Below are 22,908 nucleotides of genomic sequence, written 5' to 3'. Positions count from 1 at the left end.
CATGATGGGTTGAGGTGGACCAGGTGCAGAAGATGTAAGACAGTGTTGAGGTTGTGAAGGACTGAAGGTAGGATGTTTTATCCCTGAGTCCAGATCATGTAGATATCATCAATTAACCTAAACCAGACTAGGGGTTTGCCATTTTGGGAGAGGTTTAGCACCTAGATGGTCTGTAAACAGGTTGGCATACGACAGTGCTATGGCTGTGCTGCGGACCTTCCCTTCAAAACAGAAGTAGTTGTGACTTAATAAGTAAGATGTATGGGGAATGAGGCAGTGGGATGTTGGTGTATTGGGAGGTAGCATCAACAGTGACAAGTAGGGAATCAGGAGGTAATGGGATGGGGATGATGGAGAGTTGGTGAAGGAAGTGGCTGGTATATTTGATGTGGGACTACATCATTGGTAACTGGTTGGAGGTGTTGGCCAATGAGGGCTCAAATTCTTTCAGTGGAGGCACAACAACCAGCCACAATGAGCATCCAGGGTTATTGGGTTTGTGGATTTTAGGGAGCATGTAGAAAATGGATTGTGGGTTGTCACAGAGGTGAGGTCTGTGAGCAGTCTGGTGGCTGCACACTCTGCCAGACATCGTTCCCCTCTCCCACCACCTGTACGCTACTATCTCTCCCCTTCCCTGCCCCTCCAGATTGTTGCTTCATTTCATGTGATGTTTGCTTGTGTGAATAAATGAATGAATGAGTGTGTGTGTGTGTGTGTGTGTGTGTGTGTGTGTGTGTGTGTGTGTGTGTGTGGTGTTTTTTTCTATTTCTTTTTCTGACGAAGACTGTGGCTGAAAGCTGATGTTTATGTGTATTAATTGTGCATGTCTGCAATCTAACATGTCATCTTTACAGTAAAGTAACAATCTAGCCTTTTCTTACATTGTTGAAATGCAAAGCTTAAAAGGACAGTGGATGAAACAATCTCTTAAATTGCTACTAGAATACAGTAAAAATTAATTACTAAATGCACTTAAAGTGATGCACATTTCAATTCCTAAAATGAAAATGTGCAACTAATTGCAGAAAAGTTTTCTTTTCATTTACTAGCATTTCGGTAATGAAAAAGCAAAAGTTTGTACCCTACCTTGGCGAGCTTTCTCCATTGGGGAGACAGTTGCTGGCAAGGACCACACCATGGAGCAAAATAGTCAACAAGCCACATATGGTCGACTGGTTTACTGGCAACTGTAGACTCAAAGTTCTTCTCTGTCAGTTCCACAACTACATACAAATGAACACAAGATTAGATCAATTATAGTATGCACAGGGGTGTTAAAGCAATCATTCTTCCTGAAATACATACATGAATGGAAAGAGAAGCAACCCTTATAAATGGAAAACTGGGAAGTACCCTCTGCCATGCATTTCACAGTGGTTTGCGGAGTATAGATGAAGCTCCATAAATTTGTTGTTAGCTATAGTGATAAAAAAGCAATGATCAGCATCTTACTTTTTGGCTGACAATAACTTGCAGAAATGGGCCATTTTACAATCAGATACTTTCTTTCAATCAGTACACACACACACACACACACACAAACACACACACACACAAATTAATCCTCTCAGTTGTGTTCCAATGCATTACATTCTATTTCTACAAGTCTTTCAGTACTTCTCTCTCCCTTCCCTTGTAGAATCCCGTCCCCACCACTTCTCTGTCCAGAGACAAGCATATTGTTGATATAATAGTAGTGAAAGCCCAATTTATTTCATGGAGCATGTGATGAATACATACTGCTTACTCCGATAAGTTTACACCAGTGGCTATTTCCCCACTATGTATGTGTTAATGACAAAATAATCATCACTAAATGAGAACTTTCTAACTGTAGTTAATAAGTGTGGAACATCCCACTGTGTACAATCTGCTTTGTTACATGTACAGATGGAGTGTAAAAGACGTCAGCTCCAGACATCAACAAGGCGTGACAGCAAATAAACCTCTCCACCTGCTGTGACGGAATGCTCTTGTTCTTTGGGCATCACAGTTTGTCAGTGCCTTGGAGATCATGGATGGGCACCACAGCTGACAATGTAAATGGCCTAATAATTGAAGATGTAGAGGAGATCTGTCTTCCGCTCTAAAATGTCAAGTCAATATGTACATGTGGTGACCTACTGAGAGCTACACATCATGAAAGATCTATTCACCACAAATTGTAACCAAGGTTGTAAAATATTAAGATTCTGTCAAAAAATACAGAAGATTTCATGTGGAGGTCAGTTTGTCGTTTAGTTAGTAGCTCTATTTCTCCTACAAGTAAACACCACTATCTTGGCTCCAGGCAGCATGGCTCAAACCAAAATTAACATACACGGGCAGTAATGTGCATGCCATACCAGTTTCATGGGTAGCTTGGCACAACTTCTGCCCGTTTCCCTACCCTTACATGCTGGCATAATACATCTGAAATGACTGCATTTTAAGCACTTGAAGGGTTTGGTGTGTAGAAAATGACTCAAGTGACAAAACACTTTTAATATGGCCAAGAAGAACAGAGTTTTTGCTTTTCTTTTTTAAAAGAAAACAATAAAAGGAAAAATTCAGCTCTTTGGAGTTCTTTGCTGATTTATTTATTTATTTTTATTTTTATTTTTATTTTTATTTTTTTTTTTTCCCCCTGGAAAATGATGCCAGTCACTCTGTCAGCTTCCCACTCTTCCTTTAATTCAATAGTGTGTAGGTCTACTATGGCTTGTGGTTATATATAGCACTGCATAGGAGTGACATGCATGTCTTTTTATCACAGAATAATGCAACTAAAAAAATTCTAAAATAACGTATCGAATGTGAGTGTAGGTAGTGTGTGAAGTTATTCTTATTTACATGTTGCAAGTCATGTCATGGGACAATGCACATCCAACATGAGGTGGTGATTGCAGGACCTTTGTGAGAGGAAATGCCTGCTTGGATGCAAAAATAGAAGTTTCATGAATTGCCAGAAGGCCTTGAAGATACATCGAGTTCTTAAGATTACATGTATGTGAACAATGGACATTAAGCTGTGAGAAGATTCACTTGCTGGTTGATCCTGAGCATTGACAGAAGGCCTTTATGTCACTGGTTTGAGAAACCAATATACATATGCTTTTAATTCAACTTGGATGTCATAATGTCATGCTGTAACCACACTCAAGTCCAAATCCAAAAGAGAGAGAGCACTGAAAGCACTTTTATTACAAACATCAACGTATAAACAGAACAGAGCTGAAATGGATGGAGAGTGCAGTTATCTATACGAAACTCAAACATTCCAGCATATACAAACATAGGAAATGTCAAGAACCTTCCTGAAATGATAAATACTAAATTACAAATAATTATTATGGGTGGTTTCAAGTTTGAAATCGTGACCTGCAGCATGCCAGCCAGCAATGTTTACCATTATATATATGGCGTGCAGCAAAGCTCATGGAATTTGTTCCCTTTCCTTCTGTTCCAGAAGCTGTCATTGGAGCCAACTACAGCACCCTGGATCTAGATCTTGTCAGTGGTCCTCTGAATGGCGGCACTGATGGATCCTTGCATTCTGGTCATGTTGTCATATCACCTTCACTATGATGAACATCAAAGGTAGCTCCTCCCACTGACACTTCATTATTGTCAAGCAGGGCTTCAGCTTCCTTGAACAAGAAGCTACTACTGTTTATCTGCACCTCAGGACTGTAGCAAGGCTTCATACAGAAGACATTGACATTATCTGTGCGCTTTTGTCTTATAGATGAAGGGTCACAACTGTTGGCTTCATATGTGAAGTCCAACAAGTGACAAAGGGTATGAGATGGCCCAAAGTAGAGCTTTACTAACTTTTTTGATAGTCCCACTTTCTGCATAGGCATAAAAATCTGTACAGAGTCTCCCTGGCTGCACATCATTGGCTAGTGCTTGGCATTGTAGTGATTTCGGTCTTTCTCCTGACCATCCAGAGTCTGTAGGCAAGTCAGCTGTCTCCTTCTTCAGTTATGCTAATAAGTGTGTCACACAGTCATTATCAGTAGTGTCATGGGAAACAGGAACAGTCTATCTATTGTTGTTTTGGCCTTGCAACTGTGTAGCAGGAAGAATGGTGTGAAACCTGTTGTGTTTTCGATGTGCTGTATGCAAATGTCATGATGGGAAGTACTGTATCCCAATATGTTCAAAGATAATGTACAATGTGAGCATATCTGTCAGTGTCTTATTAAAGGATAGTGTGAGGCCATTTGTTTGTGGTGATAGTTGTTATCCCGTGTGCACTGTCAAAATGTAAAATTAACTCTTATACTAGACACTACTGGAAAGCTTTTTCTGCAACAAGAAACCAGCATACAGGGTGATCCGTGTTTCAAATTGGCATCTTCTAAAGAAACCTTGCAACTTTCAGAGCTTTTACAGTTGGTACAGTTTTAGTGAAAGCACAGAGGTAAGGCATTCAATGGGAACTACATATAATATAAGGATTTCCAATTGTTGACATAGGGAGCTTCCCAAAGAGACTGATAAATGTAATGGTGCTGCTGCAGGCAGAATCGGTATCAGATGCTCCACAGATAATTGTGGCACATGCTTCTATCACTGACATTTCTTACAGTGGTTCACATATCATGTATTGGACTGATAGACTTGACCAGTGATACCTGTGTCTGATTCTGTCCACAGTCTTCACAAATCCCAGATAACCATATTGGAGCATTGTGGGAAAACTTCAGGATAGCTGACCACAGATGAGCTTGGATGACAAACAACCATTTCCACCACATCGGATCATAGTTCCTTTTATAAAGCATTCCATTTATGAATTATAATTCTTATTTGGCCTCCAAGGCTTCTATAGTTTTCAGCAATTCTAGATGTTTCCTCTGTTCAGCAGCGATGTCAGTATTCCTTGAAAGGCAGTCAACATTGTTTAGTTTGCGTCTGTTTTTGGGTCCCACTAATATGACATATTCCTGAAGCTTTGGTCCTCATCTAGTCAACTGACTTGGCCGATCTTACAGGCTAGTCTGCAAGTACAGACAATGATTATTGGTCACATTGGTGAGTGGTTTGTAAACAAATACAGCTGGAACTTGTTGATAATCCAAACAACTGCATGGAGCTCTTTCTTGGTTGAAGAGTAATTTCCCTCAGACTTGTAAAGTACGCAGGAATCATAAGCTACAACTTTCCTGGATTTGTACTAGACCTGCATCTATTCAATCACTGCTAGCCTCAGTGTGAAGTTCTGTCTCAGCATTCTCGTCACAATGCTAGGACTGGAAAAGATGTTCGCACCTCATTAAGGACAAAGAAATATCTTTCTTATCTCTTGTACCAGGAAAATATTGTGTCTGCAGTAGCTCTTGCAAGGGAGTTGCCTTGGTACAAGAGTCCTTTATGAATTGTCAACAGTATGAGCACATTACGAACATGCAGAGGATTGGAAACCCTGTGACTGCTCTTATGTTTCTCTGGATCAGGATGGGCGCCATCAACACTTAATAGGTGGCCTATTATTTTTATTTCTTGGGAGGCGAAGACACACTTATCGGATTCAAGCAGAGTAATACAGTCTGAACACACCTCAATGCTGTTGTCAGATGGCTTAGCCATTCTTCATTTTTTTTTTTTTTTTTTTTTTTTAAAGAAACAATGTCATCCAGATAGCAAAGACATTTTGTCCATTTATGGTGTCTAGCAGGTTGTGCATCATGTGCTTGAAAGTGGCCGGAATGTTAAATAGTCCAAATGACATAACTTTGAGCTCTCAGAGGCCATCAGGATTTAGAAACGCAGTTTTTTCCTACCAGCTTCATCAACATTGTGTTTGCCAGTAATCTGTCTCCATGTCCAGCATTGAGAAACATTTTGATCCTCTCAAGCAGTCTGTTGCAGTCAATCCACACTAAGGGATCGATATCTTTCTTTTTTGTGATTTTGCTCAGTCATTGGTAATCAATACAGAAACACCATGTGTCATCCTTCTCCTTTGCAAGACCACTTGAGAGTACCAGAAACACACTGCAGGTTCAATGACATCATCTTGCAGCATCTTCCCCACTTCCTCTTGGACTACAAGTCACTCAACCAGCAATACTCCATACAACGGATGGTTAATTGGCACATGATACCCATGCTGATCAAGTATTTCAGCATGGGTCACTTGGTCTGTCCTTTCTCCACTCCAGAACTCAAATCATCCAGAAATTGGCACAGAACAGCTAACATTTTCCAACATTGTTTCTCAGTCAGCTTTGATCCTATTGGCAATTCAATAGTAGCTTCCTCTGCTGTGTTATCTGTAGTGGTAGTAAAGTACAGTTCTTTGTTGATAGTATTAAGCTGCCCCTCCTGGACTGGTTTGATTGTCCCTAAACACATACCTTCAGGGATAAGTTGTGGCTGCTCATGACAATTAGTGATCCAAAGTCATCCTTGAGCACATACAACCCCCTTGATTAGTCAATGGAACGTAGATTTCTTTTGTGACCCTGATAAACTGTGAAGCTTTTGTCGATTGCAAAAAGTTTAACTACGCATCTAGACTGATGACTAGAACTTGCCTCATTGATGATGGTGGAATAACTGTCTTCGATGGTAAACAACTGACGAGAGCAATCTCTTCTACATGTGCTTGTTTAAATAGCTTTGTCAGTCTGGAGCTTTGATATTCAACAGTCTATGACTGCTTGTGATGTCTGCAAGAAGTCCTACATTACATCATCATCACGAGTACAGTCTGATAAAACCACAAAATTCAAAGGTCTGTGTTTTGTCATTTATAGTTATTCTTGCTACGCGCATGTTCCTGTGGGTTGGACATATTTCCTATTTGCAGCAGCTAGGAGAGTGGTTGGTACCTCTGTATGACAATGGGGAACGGCTATGGAAGTGACCTCATCCAGATTATGAATGACTTCATTCTACAGGTTGACTACAATCATCTGCAATTAACTGGCAAGAATACAATTGCTACACTGGTTGACATCTTGTGGTGAACTAGTTGTTTTCTCTCCCTATGGTAGCGTACAACATGTCCAGGGCACCCACAGTGGAATTATAATGGCATGTAGTGCTCCCTGTGCATGGCACTATACCTGGCAGAGGAACTGGTCTTAGCTGTGTTGGACATGTACTGTCATTTGACAGTCATAGCTTAATGCTGAAACGGTGCTAAAGATGGATACACCTCTTCGTCAACATTTTCTATTGCCTCCCGATGTACAGGATTGACATTCATGGCTGCTATCACTTGCCTGCTTTGTCCGACAGTTCTGGGTGCCATAAAATGCTGTGCCTCTTCTCTAACAGCCTGGTGTACAAGACACAAGTTCATGGTGATCCTCTACAACTGTTGTTAAGAACCACATTCAGGAATCAGTCAAACCTCTTTTGTCAGACTCTTTTCTGTCGCATTTCCTTCCTGCGTTGGAACCATTCAATGAATTTCTCATTTGTTGTGACATTCTTTACCACTCTTGAGACATTATTTTACACGTCTGCTGTGACCTCTTTCATCAAGTGTGAGATTTTGTCAGCTTCTGTTATATTTGAATTAAAAATGTGGAATAGGGCCAAAACATTCTGTATGTAGACTTTTGTTGTTTCTCCAAGACACTGACCCCTGTTCATCAATTATTCTTCTGACTTACCACCGATTGTTGCCAAAAGTTTTTTTCAGTTTGGCCTGAAATTTATCGCTGCTACTGATCTTCTCTTCTTTGTTCTCTAGCGACTCAGTCGAATCCTTTCAGCCATTCTGTTAGGTCCTGACCAACATCTCCAGGAAACACTGATGGGTGGCTGATGTGCAGCTGACTTACTGCTGTTTTGGAATCCACTGGTCACCTGGATACAAGGACCAAAGGAATAGTGTACTGCTTGTATTTCAGTTCCTGTCCATGTAAGTGACAACTTGCATGTTGCCCAGTTGGAGCCACAGTGATGTAAATGTTTCTGAAATACCAGACATCTCCACAAAAAACTGTCACATATGCACATTAAGCCCAAATCCGAAAGCACGGTGATCAATGAAATACAACACTGAAAGCCCATTTATTGTGGATGCCAATGTACAGCCAAAACAGAACCGAACTACTGGGCAGAGACTGCAACTATTTACACAAACATTGAATATTCCAGAACACATTCAAGGATTGTCATGTAGTAATATAGCATTATGTTTTTTTGAGAACTACGTTACAAATAGGACACATGATGTACATGGTCTACACCTATTCTCAACATTACCTGCAATTTCTCTACAACAGATAATTCCTCTCTTCTGCTCTACTTATAACATTAACTAGCCAATAAGTAACATCTGAAATTTGACGGCAATCAGTATTTCAGGTTTTGTCCATCGAGATACTCATTTCCTAATGCACTAGTAATTTGAAGAAGTTGATGTAACAATTGATTTCCACTGCCATCATCATCCAAAAAGGAGAAAACTTATATAAATACAGTAATGCAAAGTCCTTGAGGTAGTGCAAATAATAGTAGGTGTAAAGTAACAACCCATCAAATAGCTGAGGAGTTGAGGCATCGATAGGCACATAAGCAATACTGAAGAGGTTTCTGAGCTTTTTGAGGGCATTCTTCTCTAGAGCCAATTATAGAATACATGTATTCTGACAAATACACCTGTATGACTACATTTCCCTGCTAACTACATTGTACTTCCCTCTGATAGGATATGATATTCTTCTGACGGGAGTGGAATAGGATGTGCTGGGTGGCTGCAGAGGACAAGTCTTTCACCTGGTTCTTCCACAGGGGTACGAAGCAAATGGCAAAGGACTGGGATTAAGTGTGGCAAAAGGATGGACCATGATATTTTGTATATAGGGAAGACAGCAAATACCAATTTGGTAGGGGTACGAAGGCTTTAGTGTACGACATTCCTCAGTACTACGCCATATCCAAACATACCTAATACTCTGTCCACTACCCTGTACTAGCTGCAAAGGAGTGCCCTTGTACATTATCCAGCACTGCCATGGACTAGAGCAACTGAACTCCATCCTACACCAGGGCTTAAACTATTTATCATTCCACTCACAATTCTTCCATAATTTCCAAAGTGATATTCTGTTGCCCACCCAGTCTATAGAATATCCTTGTCTATCTTCATGCCCCACCTACTCCCAACCCCTTTCCCTATGAGTCTCATCCCTCGTGGAAGACCTGGGTGCAAGCCCTGTCCAATGCTCCTACCAGCACATCTTATTCAAGATTCATCACAGACAAATTCTACCCTATCAGAAGTTGGAATCTCTCTGGAAGCAGTTGCATCACATACCACCTCCAACGCAAATTTTGCACAGTCATTTTTGTGAGCATGACCACCCATAGGCTGTCCAAACAATTGAATGGCTACTGCCAAAAACTGTGGCCAAGAACAGAGTATCCTGCCTAGTGGTGGGACACACTACTCAATACAACACAGTCCTCTGCAATGACTGCTTCACCACTGGTGCCAACAGGACACTTCAATCCAGCGTGCCATCTTTCTGGACGTTGACCACTTTCTCTCTCATGGCTCCATCCACACCTTTGTCCACATTAAACTCACCAACCCCAGAAGTACCTGCATTTCAACATCTGTCATCCATTTCACACCAAAAAATCCCTCTGTTAGAGCCTTGCCACCTGGGGATGGTGTATCTGCAATGACAAGAACACTTTTGCCCAGTATGCTGACTGTGGGTATCTCACTAAGGGCTTCACAGACAGGCACCATCCCCCAAAACTAGTCCCCAGACAGATCTCTCATGCCATTTTCCCTCACAACCCCAGTCCTCCCACCACTCCCAAAAAACCAACCACAAAGGAGGCCCCCTTCGATACCCAATATCGATACCCAATACCACCGCTGACTGGAACAACTGAATCACCTCCTTCATCAGTGTTTCGATTACCTATCATCATGCCATCATGCCATGAGATGAGGGACATCCTACCTAAGATTCTTCCTATCCCTCATAAAGTGGTGTTCTGTCAGCCACCCAGTCTCCACAACATCGTAGTCCATGCCTATGCCACTCCCAATAGTAGCCCCTTGCCACAGGGATCACATCCCTGTGGAAGATACAGGTACAATACCTGCCCAATCCACCCACCCAGCACTTCTTATTCCAGTCCAGTCACAGGCTTATCCTACCCTGTCAGAGGCTGAGCCACCTGTGAAAGCATCCATGTCACATACCAGCTCTGCTGCAATCACTGCACAGCTTTTTATATTGGTATTCCTACCAACCAGCTGTCCAACAGGATGAATGGCCACAACAAACTATGGCCAAGAGTAAAGTAGACAAGCATGTGGCACAACATGCAGGTGAACATAATACACTTGATTTCAGTGGCTGCTTCACTACTCGAACCATCTGGATCCTTCCCTCCACCACAAGCTTTTCTAAACTGCACAGATGGAAGTTATCCTTACAACACATTCTCTGCTCCCAAAATTATCCTGGCCTCAACCTATGGTAATCAACTGTCCACACACCTTCCACCCAACAGTTTCCACACCTTGTATACTTTCACCTCCTCCCTATTCTCATCCTTTCACTCTCTTTGTGTGTACCCCTCTGCCAATGGACCACCCATCCCCATCTTTCCCATCCCCTGCTCCTCTCCTTTTTCACTCCATGTTTCTGCCCTCTCACCCCTCCCCATCTTTCTCTCCTGCAGCCTCCAGATTCCGCACCTGTTAGCAGTCTAGTCACTGTACCCTCTGCCAGACAGTGCTCTTCTCTCCCCTTACCCCATACCCTGCTATCCCTTCCCTTTTCTTGCTCCTTCCAGATTGTTGATTCCACTCCACGTGACAGTTGCGTACCAGTCCAAGCTGCCAGAGGTGATGATTATGTGAGTGTAAGGTGTGTGCTTGGTTGTGTGAATGTAAATGTGAATGTGTGTGTGTGTGTGTGTGTGTGTGTGTGTGTGTGTGTTCGCATTTTCTTTTCTGAAGAATGCTTTGACTGAAAGTTAAGTGCATAACTGTCTTTACATTGTGGCTGCCTGCAACTGAACACGTCATCTTTATGGTGAGTAACTATATTTTGCTTATATTGTTGATATTCCAACACAGAGTTCCCATTACTTGCTGCTACAAATTTTTACATGTTAATACTTTGTGCTAAAAAAAGTACATTTGCACTGTAGTTCAGATTTACTACTAAACTGCGGGTTTGTCATCCTAAAACAGACTGGGTGAGAAAGTTCTCGTGTATGGAGAAGGCAAAGGACAAACCACAACATAAAAGGCCATGGGTAGTAAGTATTATGATGGTCAAACCAACCTTTGAGTTCAAGATTGTCGATACATTACAATTTATTTACGTGAATTGCAGCAGTCATTTGCCAAGACGCTCAACAAGCATCATAGCGACATAAATTTCAAATGTACTTATTCATGCAACTGCTAAGCAAAAACTTTCTTAAATACACTATGATTATAAATTTCATCTGCTAAGAAAAAGTATCAACTAGTCTACACATCAGTACACCACAGTAAAACTCCAGATGAGTGAATGAAACAGGGCAAGATAGACTTACCTACTGGATGCAGCACATCTCTTATGAAGTCAACCAGATCACTTGCTGTCCTCCCATGGAAGAAATGTGGATGTGTGCCAGTATGGTTGTACAACACTGTAGTCGGATAGGAGCGTACGGACTGTTGACGGCAAAAAGCTGCGTGCTGAGAGCAATCCAGAGTTGCAAAAGTTACACTGCCACCCAATGTACCACTAGCCTTTCGGAGCTCTGGCAGCAAGCGTAAGCAAGGTGGACACCATGGTGCAAAGAAGTCGACAAAAAAGGAACCACCTTCTGTAAAATGATAATATGATTAAACATAAGTGCAGTCACAAATTTATTTATTTATTTGTAGAAAAATAAAAATAAAACAAATGTTAAGGTTATTATAAATATAACCATGTTGCTCTACCTTATACATGAATTTCTTTATAACACATGCATGTTATTTTGAGCTGCAGTACCAATGTGCATTTATAACTGTATTCTGTAAGATGAATACTGTGGTGAGGGATACCTAGTCTATCACTACCATTTTTCACAGTTACAACTTTGTTTACTGATGGCAAGTGAGAGAAAAGACTGTTAGTTCACCTCCACATTATTTCTAGTTTCAAAATTGTGACCATAATGCACGATGTACAGTATGTCGGAAAAAAAATAAATATTTTTTTTTATACTTTTCTTGGAATATACATTATATAAAATTAAAAAGCCATGAGAACCAGACACCAATTCCTTCAATTTTCTCTGTCTTCCATAAATACAACTTGGTAATGTCCAGAGACGATGAACATCATTCAAGAATCAATCAAATATGAGTTTTGTTAAGTGTCCTTAGGATTTTTCCCATGAAACTCAGTTTGGTAACTGGATTGTTCACAGATGTGTGGGGTTATACTGCCATTAATGTCTCTGGATGGCTAACCTTATATAATATGACAGTTGTGGCCAATTCCAGTTATTAATTACCAACACAGAAGTTATACAACATCATATCTATTCTGAAGATGGAGCGATCCAACCTGGTCATCAAGAAGATGACATCACACTTGATGAGATATAGGAAGCTCTGAAACAGATGAAAACAGGAAAGCTGCAGGATCTGATGGAATCAATGTGGAACTCCCTACCTTCAGAGAAATAAATGTTAAAAAAGAGGGTCTTACACCTCTCAAACGAATGGTGGAAAATGAGGATGGTACCTGAATTGTGGATGATAGCAAAGATCGTACTTCCCTATATATAAAGGAAGAATAAATGTCTGTGAGAACTATAGAGGAATAAGCCTTCTAAATGCTTCTTACAAACTCTATTCAATAATTATTAACAACACAATGGAGAACACTGTTGACTTCCTTCTAATGGAGGAACAAAATGACTTTGGAAAGGGGTGATCTTGTTGTGATACTGCTGCTACTGTAAGACAATTGAAAAAGGCAATAATACAACATGGCAACTCTTGTCACATTCATAGATTATGAAAAGGCTTTTGATAGAATGAAAAGGAGTAAGCTTCAGAATGTCATCAGGAAAAGAGTCTCTCTGAGACTTTTAACACAAGACATGAAGACTTTGTATCAGCACACAGAAATTATAAGTACAGCGAAAGAGCAATAAAGGTCAACTGAGAAGTGCAACTAGGACGTAGTCTTTCACTTACAACTGTATATTCAATATATATTTAGACGATGTTGTTAGACAATGGAAATGGGAAGTTAAATGATATTTCAGATTTCCAGAATGAGATGAGGTACTGGCAGAAATGAAGCTGTGAGAATGGGGCCTGTGTTGTGCTTGGGTAGCTCAGATGGTAGAGCACTTGCGCACAAAAGACAAAGGTCCTGAGTTCGAGTCTCGGTCAGGCACACAGTTTTAATCTGACAGGAAGTTTCATATTTCAGATTAATACTAGTAGACACACACATAAATACTCTGCACTCTGTTCTTTGCCAATAACCAAATAATTGTCCGGGTCTTAGAAAATGACCTACAGTTTGCAATACATCATCCAAATCAAATATGTAATAATCACCATATCTAAAAATTCCAGTAAATAATTTACAGTAAGAGTTTTCAAAGGGAAATTTCCAGTACACTCCAAAATCGTACAAGATGAACAATAAAATGAACAGGTGTCACATTTTCAGCTGTTAGGTGGTGACAGACGGACTGTCACTAATAAAACAGTTTCATGCAGTCTTCTTTTCCTACAGTCGCATTTATACAGCTATTATAGGTTAATTCCATCTTCTGCGGTGAAGAAGAACCACAAAAGTGCCCCACTTGTGACAGGATACTTTCCGGGACTGGATCAGACTCTGAATGTGGCTCTCCAGCAGGGATACGACTTCCTCAAATCCTGCCCTGAAATGAGATCCATCCTTCATGAAATCCTCCCCACTCCACCAAGAGTGTCTTTCCACCATCCACCTAACCTTCTAACCTCTTAGTTCATCCCTATGAAATACCCAAACCACCTTCCCTACCCTCTGGCTCCTACCCTTGTAACCGCCCCCGGTGTAAAACCTGTCCCATGCACCCTCCCACCACCACCTACTCCAGTCCTGTAACCCGGAGGGTGTACACGATCAAAGGCAGAGCCACGTGTGAAAGCACCCACGTGATCTACCAACTGACCTGCCTACACTGTGACGCATTCTATGTGGGAATGACCAGCAACAAACTGTCCATTCGCATGAATGGACACAGGCAGACAGTGTTTGTTGGTAATGAGGATCACCCTGTGGCTAAACATGCCTTGGTGCACGGCCAGCACATCTTGGCACAGTGCTACACCGTCCGGGTTATCTGGATACTTCCCACTAACACCAACCTATCCGAACTCCGGAGATGGGAACTTGCTCTTCAATATATCCTCTCTTCCCGTTATCCACCAGGCCTCAATCTCCGCTAATTTCAAGTTGCCGCCACTCATACCTCACCTGTCATTCAACATCTTTGCCTCTGCACTTCTGCCTCGACTGACATCTCTGCCCAAACTCTTTGTCTTTAAATATGTCTGCTTGTGTCTGTATATGTGAGGGTGGATATGTGTGTGTGTGCGCGAGTGTATACCCGTCCTTTTTTCCCCCTAAGGTAAGTCTTTCCGCTTCCGGGATTGGAATGACTCCTTACCCTCTCCCTTAAAACCCACATCCTTTCATCTTTCCCTCTCCTTCCCTCTTTCCTGATGAGGCAACAGTTTGTTGCGAAAGCTTGAATTCTGTGTGTATGTTTGTGTTTGTTTGTGTGTCTGTCGACCTGCCAGCACTTTCATTTGGTAAGTCACATCATCTTTGTTTTTAGATATATTTTTCCTATGTGGAATGTTTCCCCTCTATTATAACCATATCATTAATTTGAACCCAACAATTACGTTTGTTATTGTCGCTGTTGCATTTCGAAATCTTTCCTGTCGTCTTATTTTCTCTTTATTTTCTCTTTCTGATTTTACCAGTAGTCTCACTTTGTATTCACCTTCCCCTTTTTACCGTAATCTACTATACAATTTTATCCCGCCTATATATACTCAATAATACGTAACCCACTTCCAAACCATAACCAAAAAAATTTTATTTTCCGCTTTCAACACTACCGCTGCTATAAAATCCACCGTTTCTAGTTCAATAACAGCTGCTTTCACGTATAAAACAACCATTTCGGCTAGTTCTAATAACTTTCACTATATTTCCACTTCCGTTTTTCGCACATCACTGATCATTTTTAGCCGCTCCCCACAGGTTTTAACGTCATTATTTCTTCGTCAGACAATTGTTAGCCCCATTTTCATAATCTTTCACCACAACACCACTCCTTTTAATACATTTACACGTTTTTTCGAAATTTTCCCGAATTTCTCCGTCCTTTAACATGTTTTAGCAGCAACACAACCACCTAACCTTTATGCACATCGCTGTCTACCAACCCAAGTTCACCACAGGATCAACTTCACCAACACTTTTTCGCCTTTTTCCATACCAGATCTCCAGTTGCTTTCTAGTTCACCTTTATCTCTCCCCATATATTTTTATCTTTCATTTTCATTTCAACCTCATGTTACACTTTCCACCTTCTAATACCATGTCACCCTCACAACACCCCCACAACGACCCCATTAAGTTTTATTTACATTCCCTCCGCAAACATGCCTTCACCCTAGCCAGATTACGCTCGCATATTTTATTTTCTCAGGCTTGTCTGACATTTGGCATAACCCCCAAAGGCCTCACACTTAAAGTTCCCATCTCTGGCTGCAACCCTTCTTTCCATCAGTCCCTATACCAGTTCCAAACTGAACAATCCATTGCCCTCACCCACCTAATCCTTCACCTACACATCAACTCAGCCAATGAACACACCCATCAACTCCTATCCTTAATAAAAGTCCTCAATCTTTCCTCTCCCACATCCACACCGGCTATTCAGAGCATCTTCCTACAGGCCAACCGCAAATTAGAACAGCATGCCACCCTTCACCTCAAAAAACTATCCAATCTCCTGGTTTCCCACCACCGGAAAGGCAACTCACTCACCCTTCACAACCTTTCCAGCAAACCTCAACCACCTCTCATTGCACACAAACCCAGTCTCTCCCATCTACTCAATCTCCCACTTCCAGCTCCACTCCCTCCAAAACCTCAAAATTCCAATCAACACAATCTGGTACCACAACACCCTAATTCAGTAGTTAACCTTTCCTCCAAACCTCTCTCCCAATCCGAAACCTCTGTCCTATCCAAAGGCCTCACCTTCAGCCCCACTCCCAAATTCAACCAAACAGCCCTGGTCAAAGATTTACTGTCCTACACTCGTACTCTCTGCTGGAAGTATCACTTAGCCACGAAGAAAAATGATCCTAATCCTACCCCTAATGATCCAACTCCCCAAGACACTATCCAAATTGAACCCTGCCTGGAACAGTTCCGTCCTCCGTCACAGCGGGACCCACCTCCTCTTCCTCAAAATCATCCTCTCCAAACCTTCCAGGAATTTCTGACTTCCAGCCTTGCCTCTCAATCCTTCTTAAAAAACCTTAATCCTACTCCCAACATCACCACTGCTGAAGCCCAGGCTATCCGTGATCTGAAGGCTGACTGGTCCATCTTCATTCTTCCGGCGGACAAGGGTTCCACGACCGTGGTACTTGATCGTCGGGAGTATGTGGCTGAGGGACTGCGTCAGCTTTCAAACAACACCACATACAAAGTTTGCCAAGGTAATCCCATTCCTGATGTCCAGGTGGAGCTTCAAGGAATCCTCAGAACCTTAGGCCCCCTACAAAACCTTTCACCTGACTCCATCAACCTCCTGACCCCACCGACACCCCGCACCCCCACCTTCTACCTTCTTCCTAAAATTCACAAACCCAATCATCCCGGCCGCCCCATTGTAATGGGTTACCAAGCCCCCACCCCCACAGAACGTATCTCTGCCTACGTAGATCAACACCTTCAACCCATTACATGCAGTCTCCCATCCTTCATCAAAGACACCAACCACTTTCTCGAACGCCTGGAATCCTTACCCAATCCGTTACCCCCAGAAACCATCCTTGTAACCATTGATGACACTTCCTTATACACAAATATCCCGCACGTCCAGGGCCTCGCTGCGATGGAGCACTTCCTTTCACGCCGATCACCTGCCACCCTACCTAAAACCTCTTTCCTCATTACCTTAGCCAGCTTCATTCTGACCCACAACTTCTTCACTTTTGAAGACCAGACATACCAACAATTAAAGGGAACAGCCATGGGTACCAGGATGGCCCCGTCGTACGCCAACCTATTCATGGGTCGCTTAGAGGAAGCCTTCTTGGTTACCCAGGCCTGCCAACCCAAAGTTTGGTACAGATTTATTGATGACATCTTCATGATCTGGACTCACAGTGAAGAAGAACTCCAGAATTTCCTCTCCAACCTCAACTCCTTTGGTTCCATCAGATTCACCTGGTCCTACTCCAAATCCCATGCCACTTTCCTTGATGTTGACCTCCACCTGTCCAATGGCCAGCTTCACACGTCCGTCCACATCAAACCCACCAACAAGCAACAGTACCTCCATTACGACAGCTGCCACCCATTCCACATCAAACGGTCCCTTCCCTACAGCCTAGGTCTTCGTGGCAAACGAATTTGCTCCAGTCCGGAATCCCTGAAGCATTACACCAACAAGCTGACAACAGCTTTCGCATCCTGCAACTACCCTCCAGACCTGGTACAGAAGCAAATAACCAGAGCCACTTCCTCATCCTCTCAAACCCAGAACCTCCCACAGAAGAACCACAAAAGTGCCCCACTTGTGACAGGATACTTTCCGGGACTGGATCAGACTCTGAATGTGGCTCTCCAGCAGGGATACGACTTCCTCAAATCCTGCCCTGAAATGAGATCCATCCTTCATGAAATCCTCCCCACTCCACCAAGAGTGTCTTTCCACCATCCACCTAACCTTCTAACCTCTTAGTTCATCCCTATGAAATACCCAAACCACCTTCCCTACCCTCTGGCTCCTACCCTTGTAACCGCCCCCAGTGTAAAACCTGTCCCATGCACCCTCCCACCACCACCTACTCCAGTCCTGTAACCCGGAGTGTGTACACGATCAAAGGCAGAGCCACGTGTGAAAGCACCCACGTGATCTACCAACTGACCTGCCTACACTGTGACGTATTCTATGTGGGAATGACCAGCAACAAACTGTCCATTCGCATGAATGGACACAGGCAGACAGTGTTTGTTGGTAATGAGGATCACCCTGTGGCTAAACATGCCTTGGTGCACGGCCAGCACATCTTGGCACAGTGCTACACCGTCCGGGTTATCTGGATACTTCCCACTAACACCAACCTATTCGAACTCTGGAGATGGGAACTTGCTCTTCAATATATCCTCTCTTCCCGTTATCCACCAGGCCTTAATCTCCGCTAATTTCAAGTTGCCGCCACTCATACCTCACCTGTCATTCAACATCTTTGCCTCTGCACTTCTGCCTCGACTGACATCTCTGCCCAAACTCTTTGTCTTTAAATATGTCTGCTTGTGTCTGTATATGTGAGGGTGGATATGTGTGTGTGTGTGCGCGCGAGTGTATACCCGTCCTTTTTTCCCCCCTAAGGTAAGTCTTTCCGCTTCCGGGATTGGAATGACTCCTTACCCTCTCCCTTAAAACCCACATCCTTTCGTCTTTCCCTCTCCTTCCCTCTTTCCTGATGAGGCAACAGTTTGTTGCGAAAGCTTGAATTCTGTGTGTATGTTTGTGTGTCTGTCGACCTGCCAGCTCTTTCGTATGGTAAGTCACATCATCTATATATATATATATATATATATATATATATATATATATATATATATATATATATATATATATATGTTTCCCTCTATTATAACTATGTGTGTGTGTGTGTGTGTGTGTGTGTGTGTGTGTGTGTGTGTGCACGTACGTCTGTCATCTATTTTCGACAAAGACCTTGTTGGCCAAAATCTTATTTGTGACAGTCTTTTTGTTGTGCCTATCTGCAACTCAGTGTCTCTGCTATACGGTGAGTAGCAACTTGCCTTTCATAGCATTGTTACATTTCATCCTAAAGAAGAATACAGTCACCTGAAATGAAATTTCTAAAGAAAATGGATGTACCCTCTGTATTGTCATATATTATCAATAGTGCCAAAGCTGGCACCTCAAAGATTCCTGTAGGCACCATGAGAGGTGCTGTGAACATCACCACCAACAGGATGATCTGACCAATGAAGAACCTCCAGGCTGCCGAGCAATGAAGACTACCAGAACATTGTTGTAGTTACAGGCACCTGGGCAACTTCTTCTAGTTCAAGATAGTCCTGTGTTGCTAATTGGTTCCAAATGTTAGACTGAAATGTTGATAGCTAGCTCTATTGGCAAACATTTGTACATAGACGCATGCCTGTGTCACGGCTCTGCTTATAGCCAACCACGGCTGCCACAAGTTGTCGACACTGTAGCAGGTTTTCAGCCATACACTGAGTAAAATAAATTTATTTAAAGTGCATTTCTGTCAACTAAACTTTTGCTTGCCTGTCCAGATTCCCATAGTGACAGATTCCTTTAGCCACTTCCACCCACTTATCAATGGCAATGAGACACAACATTTGGCTTCCCAGAACAAAACGTTTGCTACTCACATCACAACACCCTAAGAGGTCAAATAAAAAATAATATTGGATGATAAGAATATATACTGTATAAATGAAAGATATAGAGTGAGGAAATATACAATGTAGTCAACGTATCAACAGAATGAGAGAAGACAGATTAGTTAAACAATTATAAACCAACAGGGCAGATGGGATCACTGCAGGCACAACAGGCAATATGTCTACTTCATGAATTGAAGAGGAAATTACCGTATTTACTCGAATCTAAGCCACACTTTTTTCCGGTTTTTGTAATCCAAAAAACCGCCTGCGGCATAGAATCGAGTGCAAAGCAAGCGGAAGGTCTGAAAAATGTTGGTAGGTGGCGCCACAACTAACTTCTGCCATCGAATATATGTAGCGCTACACAGGCATGCTTTGTAGGCACAAAGATAAATACTGGCGCCAAAACCTCTGCGTCAGTAAATAAATTTTTTTAAAAAAAAGGTGGAAGACGAGCTTTTTTTCTCGGCCCCGAGTTTCGACCACTGCATTTTCATACATTATCCAACGAAGTAAATACCAATTCCGTCATGTTCATCTTCTAATGTAGCAGAATTTCAATGTACTACAAAAATCCGACTGGCAAAGACTGTTTGGGATGTTTGTCAATATGGCCAACTCTACGTTCTGAATTTTTTCCTACCTGTGAGGAGAGATGGTTGCTAATAGGAACCTGATGAAATGTGAATCACATGCAGTATGCTCTTCACCATAAGAATAATACGAATATAAACATTTTGCCATGTATTCTTTCGTGTTTGCTGCTATCTCATTTAAATCCTGTCTGCGTAATAAATTATGAAACTAGAGTGAAACAGCAGACGCGGAAGAATATACATATAGTGTCATGTTATATTCGTATTATTCTTATGCCTAATAGTGATACAGTCAGAATGAAGCACGGAACCTGACTAGATTTTTAAATCTAAGATGACTCTAATTTCTGTGCAGAATTTGATGTACTACAGAACCGGCCGCAAAGATTTTCAAACGGAGAAAATTTTTCGCTAAACTATCGTTCAGAACATCTTCTATCATACGCAGTCTATAATTTGGTTCTTGTTGATCATTATCAAAGAAAGCAGCAGTGTAAGTAACAACAAATAGCAGTCTCTTGTCATTGTTTCGCTAATGAGACGATTCCTCCCTTTTTTTAACTGTAAGCGGCAGTAGTGCGCACAAAAGCAAGCCGTGCCACGAGCGGCGGCAGGCTGTAAACACGCACTATCAGAATGCGACAAACAATGCATGACACAATACAGTAATGCATTTTCAGCTTAGAGTGACGTAAACACCTATAACAAAGAAAACGGCACTTATCAGATCATAGCAAAATAAGCAATCGATTCAAACCAGACGAAGCACGCGAAAAAGGAAGGGTACCCGTATAAATACGGACGGAGTGCCTGACGCATAACAATGGGTACCTGGTAAAGCTTTACTGCTAAGCTTACGACTCGAACCAAACTACTGTAGCTGTATCGTCATTCATTCTACCTAAATTGTGCCTCATATTACAATGGACCAACTTTGTTTCGATTTGGAGGTGCGGCCTAAAACTTCTCTCTCCCCTTGAATTTCGAGTCTCAAATTTCAGGTGTGGCTTAGATTCGGGAATTTTTTTTCCTTTATTTCAAGTCTCATTTTTCAGGTGCGGCTTAGATTCGAGTGCGGCTTAGATTCGAGTAAATACGGTATATTCACCACAAATGCTTACATTGAGGGCCTGCTGCCTTAGTTATTGGATGTTTTTATAATGAAGAATTACTGATTCTGGCTGTGAACACCCATATCCTCACATCTGAAAATTGAGTGTTTTTTCACATCCCACTGTTAACACAGATCTTTTTGCCGCTAAGAAATCTAGGGGGACCAATTGCCCCCCTTCACTAGGAAACTCTCAGTACAACAATCTAATACAACCAGAAAATAAGTTTGGAATTTGAACTTATCTTTCTTTTATCTAATGTTCCCCCTACATTAAGTAACAGCAATAATGCTGGTAAGGTTGATTTGAAATAGGAAGTGTGATACAAAATGTTATGACATATTCAAAAATTGTGATGAAACCCACTGTAGACATCACTAAAAAGTTACAGGTATCCTGGGATAGATGAAAATCAAATGGTGCTTTTAAAATATGTCGTAATTTCAGCCACCTGAAATCTCTCACAATGGTAAAATTTCTGGTAACACTAAAATAAAATCATGAGCTAATAATGCTTCCACTGCATTTCCTTTCAAAAGCTGGTAATATACCAAGGATCAGCTGCATAAAGGGGAAAATTGAATTAAAGTGTATTTTTTTGTCATATACTTTACACTTTCAGCTCAATAAAATTTATAAGTGCTTCAATTATTTGAGACGTCTTTCCTCATTATTTTGATGTAGTACCTACACTCACCATTCAAGTGTAGTTAGAAAACTATTGTAAATGACTAAAATTGTTACTCAAATATACATTTATGGTTTGAGTCACAAACTAAAGCGGTCGATTTTAGGCTTGTTCTGTGCACCTACCTCATGCATTCTCTGACAGCCAACGAGCGTTCACTAGTGTTCTGTTCTGAATGTCTACATCTACATCTACACTCTACAAACCTCCATGAAGTGCATGGCAGAAAGAATGTCCCATTGCATCAGTTATTAATGTTTCTTTGCATTATATTCACATATGGAGCGCAGAAAGAATGATTGTTTTGAATGCCTCTGGCTTGATGTAATTAATCTTAGCCTCATGATCCTTCTGCGAGCAATACATTGGAGCTTGTAGAATATTCTGAAGAGCCGTCATTTAGAGCCAGTTCCCCCCCCCCCCCCTCAGGATATCTTACGCCTACCTTCAAGAGCTTGCCAGTTTAGTTTCTTCAGTACCTCTGTGACACTATCCCACAGATTAAACAAACCTGTGACCATTCGTGCTGCCATTCTCTGTATTCATTCAATATCTCCTGTTAGTGCTATTTGGCATGGGTTCCACACACACTTGAGCAATATTCTAGAAACAATCACAAGAGTGATTTGTAAGCAATCCTCCTTTGTAGACTGATTGTACTTCCCCAGTATTCTACCAATAAGCCAAAGCCTACCACCTGCTTTGTCCATGACTAAGCCTATGTGATCATTCCATTTCATATCCCTGCAAAGTGTTACACAGGGACATTTGTATGAGTTGGCTAATGCCAACAGTGAATCACTCATTACTGTCACAGGATACTA

General features: G+C 41.8%; 1 protein-coding gene across 1 annotated transcript in view; it reads right to left on the bottom strand.

Annotated features, from left to right (window-relative positions):
• The window catches only part of LOC126203237 (dnaJ homolog subfamily C member 10-like), a 120,223-nt gene that overhangs the window by 31,561 nt on the left and 65,754 nt on the right, over positions 1–22,908 (bottom strand). Inside the window, exons 8-9 of the mRNA XM_049937483.1 lie at positions 11,530–11,805; positions 1,090–1,226 (exon numbers count right to left, since the gene is read on the bottom strand). Of these exons, the coding sequence (XP_049793440.1) occupies positions 1,090–1,226; positions 11,530–11,805 (413 nt within the window). The remainder of the gene's footprint in view (positions 1–1,089; positions 1,227–11,529; positions 11,806–22,908) is intronic.

This window comes from Schistocerca nitens, chromosome 9 (assembly GCF_023898315.1).
Source record: "Schistocerca nitens isolate TAMUIC-IGC-003100 chromosome 9, iqSchNite1.1, whole genome shotgun sequence".
NCBI lineage: Eukaryota > Metazoa > Arthropoda > Insecta > Orthoptera > Acrididae > Schistocerca > Schistocerca nitens.
Note: the sequence above shows the minus strand (reverse complement) of the source record. Positions and strands in the feature narration are given on the sequence as shown.